The 6,945-nt window shown below is 32.6% G+C and overlaps 2 protein-coding genes across 5 annotated transcripts; one reads left to right on the top strand and one right to left on the bottom strand.

The window, feature by feature from the left end:
• The first annotated feature begins 766 nt into the window (after positions 1-766).
• Positions 767-4,757, top strand: LOC104265366 (adhesion G protein-coupled receptor E2-like). 4 transcript variants are annotated; one of them, XM_009859187.3, is made up of 7 exons: positions 767-1,364; positions 1,417-1,557; positions 1,614-1,766; positions 2,247-2,369; positions 2,787-2,906; positions 3,544-3,666; positions 4,214-4,757. In XM_009859187.3, the coding sequence occupies exons 1-7, from the start codon at positions 1,286-1,288 to the stop codon at positions 4,360-4,362; spliced, it is 888 nt and encodes a 295-aa protein (XP_009857489.2). In that variant the 5' UTR covers positions 767-1,285; the 3' UTR covers positions 4,363-4,757. The 4 variants fall into 4 exon arrangements, with proteins under 4 accessions (XP_009857489.2, XP_026696682.1, XP_018671347.1 ...); XM_026840881.1 differs by having other exon boundaries at positions 767-1,557; positions 4,214-4,384; positions 4,421-4,757; XM_018815802.2 differs by having other exon boundaries at positions 767-1,557.
• Positions 4,758-5,057: 300 nt separating this feature from the next.
• On the bottom strand, positions 5,058-6,444 carry il-17-2 (interleukin 17-2). The gene is made up of 3 exons (NM_001129874.1): positions 6,335-6,444; positions 5,856-6,065; positions 5,058-5,253 (listed from the first exon to the last, which is right to left on the bottom strand). Exons 1-3 carry the CDS (start codon positions 6,442-6,444, stop codon positions 5,058-5,060), a joined length of 516 nt encoding a protein of 171 aa, NP_001123346.1.
• Between the last annotated feature and the right edge of the window lie 501 nt (positions 6,445-6,945).

Genomic DNA, 6,945 nt, shown 5'->3' with positions numbered 1-6,945 from the left:
AGTTACTTTAATTATTATCGTGTTTTAAAACTGTTGGTTTTTGTTGCACATAAGTAATTTGATTTATAATAAAACTGTTTTATTTCATTTTGAAATATTGTTGAGCAAATAGAAATATACTAACTGTCATCATGATGTCATAATATTTTGGTAAAAAATTAGTTTTCTACATAATAATAATAACATTAATAACCACACTTTTTATCTATAGCGCGTTCTAACAACTGTTTTTTGCTGTTGATTTCCTTCTTTTTGTTCTCTAAATAACATTATTTTCACTATCATTTTACAAAATATAATTAAAAAAATTGTTGTTTTAAAACTGAAAAAAGTTTTTTTAAGTGGCAGACACTAGTTACAGTAAAATTCACATTTTTCACAACAAAGAAGTCGAAAAATATTTTTTTTACAAAATAAAAAATGAAGAAAAGTTACATTCCTTGTGACAATAAAAGTTGAGCTATTACATCATAAGCCTCACTATGTTTTATAAGAGACAACTTCCTAGTGGGTGGGTAAACGTATATCCTGTAACGCAACAGGTAGTTAGCAAGTAAGTAACTTCCTAATGCTAAATTATTAAACTTTATTTACTAAGAGCCTACTGTATATAAAAATAAAGTGGAATACTGTATATATAGTCAAAATTATTATCATTTTACTGAAATAGGTACTAAGTATGTAACTTTATAATGGTGACATTTGATGGTAGAATAGGCTATTTAAGTTTATTTTAAGTTTATATTAATGAAATACTGTTTTTTAGTTTTATATAATACCCTGTTTTATATAGTAGAATACTGCATCATCTAATTGTGTTAATTCGTTTGCACATTTATTAGAAATAAAGTTTATTTTAAGTGGATTTTAAGGAAATACGGTCTTAGCAGAATAACGTTTATCCCAAAAATATTTAAAATAAAGGTCTTATAACTATCGGAATCAATTTAATTTTATTCCGTTACCTCCACTACAAGGCATAATGTAAATAATCTTTAGTGGCTCATCTGGTATAAAAAGTTTTTACATACGCATTAAATACCGAAACGATGGAAAATATTAAATTTCAAACATTGTGGATTGGTTGCCATGTTTTGTCTTTATGTTTTAATTATTCTCTAATCTTCGCTAAGGTTATTGAGGAGACATAAAGTTATTATCTTTATTACTATGTTGAAAACCAAGTTTTTTCATTGTTTTATCTGCCAATTGGCAAGGCTTCATCAGGGAACCTCGTTAGAACAGTAATTACAATTTAATCATTATTTTCAGATACTTAAAAATAATGGAAATATTAAATTCCATTATTGTGTTAACAATTATTACTTATGCCGAATATTCTTCAGCTAATGTTCAAAGCAAAGGTGAGGTTTAATATGCTTACAATTCAAAGTAATAACAACATTATTTTTGCAGTGGTTCTGGGATTTACTATAAACATCGATACAGGAGTAGCAATCGAGAATTATCGTCCTATTTTTGCTTATGAAAACATTACATTGGCGCAAGAAGGTTCCAGAAAGTTAACTAATGGAACAGGAGTTATTGTCTATAAAAGTACAGTTTGTTATGGAGACCTAAACTCTTACTTTAACAATTTGTTTTATTTTTAGTTCCTGACATTTGCTCACCAATCAATTATTGTGGAGACGCAAATTTAACAAATTGTCAACCATTAGAAACTTCTATTGCTAGATGTTCTTGCCATAGTGGATATTTTTTGATGGTCAAATTGGATAAACAAAACAAAACCAAAATTATTTGCAGTAAGTTTATCCTTTTATAAGTCAAGCTTTTTGATCCAAACTGTATTAAAATTGTTGAAACGCAGTTAAAGCAGGGCCATTTTTTACACCTGGATAACTGATATATAATTTCAAATAGATGAATGTAACTTGCTATATCCTAGCTTGAATGAATAAATGTAACTTACTTTATCCTCGCGTGGCCAGAAAATGGCAGTCGTTATAACACGGGTTAATACACCTCGTGCCAGCTTACGAGTTAGCATGTATGTTACTTTGTGGGTAATTATTTTTTCTAGATTTTTTTATTTTTCTTTGGACAACCCATTAGTGACCACTGGGTTGAAGCAATTGCCAGTACGTGTCTTGCCCAAGGACACATACGCCGACAATGGTAGCGGCGTTGAGCCTTGAACCCATTACCTCTGGGTCATGCTCGCTAAATGCTGTGCCATGGCGCTGGACAAACAAATTTAATTAGCTAACATTTATTTACAATAGAACCAGGTAGATGTCTATCAGAGAAGCCTTGTAATTTAAACCAAACATGCGAAGATACTTCTGTCAATAATTACACATGCAATTGTCAACCAGGATTTGAAATGAAATCTTCAAAATGCCAAGGTTGCATGTGTGGATGTTTTTTAACTTTATGTAACTTATTTTACCGCGATTGTTATGAGAGGCAATAGCAAAAATCTAACACATGCGTTGTCAGTGGCACAGCCAGAAAAATAACATAACTGAATATTTAGACTATCTAGTTTTAATTTACATCTAAACTATATACTAGGACTAGACATAGAAAAAAAATTTATTTCACTTATTTATCTAGTTTTACCACGATTGTAATGAGGCAATAGTGAAAATCTAACCCATAATTTAACCTTTTAAAACACTCTGTATTATAAACCAAGATAATACAGCTTGTATTTATTCCAATTACAACAGCAAGGGTAATTTATGTTGGTAGTTTTACCTGACATAACTTATTATTTATTTAGTTTTAACCTACATCTAAAGTTCTAAACTATATACTAGACATAGATGAATGCACTCGAAACCCATGTAACAACCAATCTTCTACTTGTACCAACACTGTGGGAAATTACAGCTGCATTTGCAGGAATGGTTATGAAAACAAAGATAATATCTGCCAAGGCAAGTCACCCAAAAATATAAATTTTAGGTTCCCATAAAATACACATGATTAAACAAATTTTGAACCATAAAGTTAAGCATCATTACTGTGGTAGAAAAATATAAATTTTAGTTCCCATAAAATACACACTTATATCATTGGTATATAGGTCAAAATAACCAACAAATATTCCATTTACCACAGTTAGAATAAAAACAGTTAACTTTTGTGCTAAGGACAGCCTAAGGACAAAAAATTAAGGCTCTTTTATCAGTTTAATATTAGCTTAAATAGTTAATACAGATACTTTGGTTCTGTACATTAGTTTCTATTTTTAATCCAATATATTTTACTCTTTTATACAAATTCTTGGCGATAAAAAAATTATACAACTTCACCATTTCATTCTAACACTATTAACATCAAAATGCATTAAACATGCATAAATGTTTATGGAATGACAAAAAATAATAGAATATATAACATAAGCTATTTCTTATCTGTTCTACCCTATCTGTTATTGCTATTTCTTTCTGGTACTATTAAGATCAAAGTATAATAAACTGTATTAAATAGGCATAAATATTACTTGTAATTTTACAAAAAAATAAAAGTCACTACATTATTTAAAATAAGATTTTTTTATCTGATACACAGATAAGAATGAATGTGACTTTGCGTATGACTATTGTGATCTACAATCAACTTGCACAAACACAAATGGAAGTTTCTATTGTGAATGCGACCCAGGTTTCCATGGCAACGGGACTGTCTGCACAAGTATGTATATACTTTAACGCTGGACAAAATTTAAACAAATGTAACCAATTTAAACTAAAAGCCAAAACAAATGTGAACAGAAACTGCAAACTGATTTTGCACTAGTAACCTCCTAATTTAGTTGTGTAAATAACTTAAAATATTAGCTACATCGTGTCTTAAAATCGTAACTAATTAACAGGCGTTAAACAATTCTATCCTATATCATATGCCTAAGGTCCTGGAGTTTAGGCCAGAGTTGGCTCATTACCCTAAAACCCAGAAAAACTGCCCCCATTCTAATTATTTTGATTTACATTGTATTGTCTGTAGGGTGTAACGGTCACACTTTTTCTACAAAACATTATTTCTTTTTTGTTTTACCAATAAGGCAATAAGCGTGTTTTAGCAACTGTTGTTGTACTGTTACTATATTACTCTAAACTGTAAAGTGTATTATAGTTACCATTTTCACTTTTCAAAACTTTTCCAATTTTCAATGTTATCGTACCGAATTAACAAACTAAATTTTCATTAATTAAACTATTTTTATACCTTCCATTTACAGAAGAGATGCTGACATACGAGCTTGCAGAAAAGATAGCTTACGCAACTCTCATTATACATGGGGTGTATGCTCTTATGCTAGGATTTGTGTTCATGTCATACTATTGCCCCAACATAGTGACGACAACTTTCTGGAAGTTTTGGGACTAAAATCACTTGTTTTTATTACGGCTCCTAAGAACCCATTAGAAAGAAATTGCCACAACTGTCGTTTTTCATGGGACGGGGTATTGGTAATGATTTTAACTAGCATCACTTGTCCATACGCTACTTAATGTATTTTTAACATTTTCTACTATAAAATATCTTTTTAGCAACAATGAACAGGGTGTTCAGAAAGTCACTGTGCGCTGATTTAATAATTCAATCAGTCTATTCCAAGGGAGCAGCTGATTAAGGTGTTTAGAAACAAAATAAGAAGGGTCAAAGCCTATATTGATGCTAACGGGGGTCACTTTCAACATCATTTATAATTGTCATTCATATTTACCTCCTGAATTCTATACTGAAACATGTCTGTTAATAAATATGTAAGTGCACAGTGATTTTCCCAACACTTTCAACCAGGTATAATTTAGTTGCACAGTGACTTTCCCAACACCTTGTACTTTCCGAATACTACTTCAATGTGTTTTACCAACTCATTATGTAATAACTAGCTTTTGGTTAACAATGTATTTAAGAAGTTGTGAGATACAATCACCTAGAAGTACTTTCTTTATACTATTGTAGTTTATTTTTAACAACTTTTATTACATTAAAAAACTTTAATAAATAATGCATTCAAGTTATTACAAAATAATATTACTAAAAATAAAACTTATACAAAAACCAACAACACCAGTTTACACATTGAGCACGCAGGTACAGCCTATTGTTACATCTTCTGTTACAACAGAATAACTGTTTGTTTTATTTCTTCTCATAACTTTGATTTGCGCAACTAAAGGCACCGACTTCCCAACAAGAGTCTCTCTACCATTACTAGAAGCAATGCACCCGCTACACAAGCATTTACTTTGAGGGAGATATCTTGGTATTCTGTAACAAATACATAACTCTGCTTGTTTTCTAATACTTCTGGCATTTATTTAGACATCAAAAAAATCTTTAAACAGTTGATATATCCAGACTGCAGAGTATGGCAGGTGCACGCACGATTTTTTTACAGACTTTCGGTTATGCACGCCACAATTTCTCCTACGTACGCCAATTAATTAAACAAAGAAAAAAATACGTATTAAAGTAAGTAAGATTTCCTAACGTGGCTTGAAAATGTACATGCTTTGGACGTAGATTTTTAATGATAGCACGCGCGAACGCGAAAAATAACCGTCTTGCACGCGCGAGATCTCGTCAGGAACTGCCATACTTTGCAGACTGGTGATATATGCTGGTAAAAGCTTAACCATTGTTTAAAACATTAAATAAAAAGGCTCTGTCGTTTCAGGATATATGGTAGACGTGGTAAATTAAAATACACACATATCTACATAAAAATAAAACATAGGCTAATCAATAAAAAGTCGCATCTGTCACAACCAGACATTGTATTTATCGTCATCTGCACATATTTGCGACAAATTTTTGTTTAACAGCTTTGAATAGAGCGGTTACAGTCAAATATTAAACTCTTCACTCACCGTTTGTTGTCATAAACTAGTTCTGTGACGTAAGGCGATGTGCTTCTCGCCGTCGGGGAATTTTCGTTTATGACGTAACTTTCAGTCATTGTTGGACACTTGGCGGTGCTAGTGCCCATTTTAGAATTTTTCAAAGCAGATTGGTCAAATCGTGAAAGTTTGTAGGAGTACTGAACGTACGCTTGCTTCATAATACTTCGACATTGTTTCCTTGAAGGTTTTGATTAACTTTTACTACGTTGACGTCGAAGTATGCAAATACGTGGTAACTCGTAAGTGGGCACGAGGTGTATGAAACAGAACGCCCGTGTTATAGCGACTGTCGTTACCCGCTCGCTAAAATAAATAAATGACATACGTGGTAACTCGTAAGCGGGTACTAGGTGTATAAAACAGAACACCCGTGTTGTAACGACTTGGCTGCTCCGCTACGCAAGGATAAATAAGCTACATTCATTAAATATTTCAAAAAAAACTACCTGTTTTGAGAGTTTAACGGGATTCTGCATCTTTTTTCGTTCCTTCTGTATCTAACTTCGTTCCCGTAACAAACACAAACAAATAAAACTAATAAGAATAGTTTAAACATGATTTCTGCACACTTTGCGACATAAATAAAGTTTCGTCGTTGCCACCATCGAGGGCACGTGTCCTTGGACAAGACACTTGGCGACAATTTCTCCAACGCAGTGGTCACTAGTGGGGTATCCACAATGTCAGGCATACATAAAAACAGTCTGTCACAAAGCTACATACGCGCCAACTAGTAAGCTGACACCAGGTGTATGAAACAGAACATCCGTGTTATATCGACTGACCTTTCCCGTGCACGCGAGGATAAAGCAAGGTACAATCGTTACGCATAAACAACTATGAAACCGACGGCCACAGGACATTTTGTCACTGATCTTGTCGTTTCCAATAAAACACCAACAAAGGTGGCATCGCCGAGCCTCGAATCCGTCACCTTTCGTTTAGAAGCAAAGGCTCCAACCACAGAAATGTAGACTTTAAGTCTGCCTTCTCTAGGTTTAAAACGACATTTCATTCGCTTGTTTTTATAACCCGTTTCTCAGTTTCGCGAAAATTC

Source organism: Ciona intestinalis, chromosome 1 (assembly GCF_000224145.3).
Source record: "Ciona intestinalis chromosome 1, KH, whole genome shotgun sequence".
NCBI lineage: Eukaryota > Metazoa > Chordata > Ascidiacea > Phlebobranchia > Cionidae > Ciona > Ciona intestinalis.
This window is presented reverse-complemented; position numbering and strand designations above follow the sequence as displayed.

Excerpts from the sequence above, each read along its gene's own strand:
- LOC104265366 (XM_026840881.1), top strand. The coding sequence starts at position 1,329 with ATGCCGAATATTCTTCAGCTAATGTTCAAAGCAAAGGTGAGGTTTAAT. Across the intron at positions 2,370-2,786 it reads GAAATCTTCAAAATGCCAAG|ACATAGATGAATGCACTCGA; the intron begins GTTGCATGTGTG and ends ACTATATACTAG. Across the intron at positions 3,667-4,213 it reads CAACGGGACTGTCTGCACAA|AAGAGATGCTGACATACGAG; the intron begins GTATGTATATAC and ends TTCCATTTACAG.
- il-17-2 (NM_001129874.1), bottom strand. The coding sequence starts at position 6,444 with ATGTTTAAACTATTCTTATTAGTTTTATTTGTTTGTGTTTGTTACGGG. Across the intron at positions 6,066-6,334 it reads CCGTTAAACTCTCAAAACAG|GAAACAATGTCGAAGTATTA; the intron begins GTAGTTTTTTTT and ends AAAACCTTCAAG. Across the intron at positions 5,254-5,855 it reads CTAGTTTATGACAACAAACG|AATACCAAGATATCTCCCTC; the intron begins GTGAGTGAAGAG and ends TATTTGTTACAG.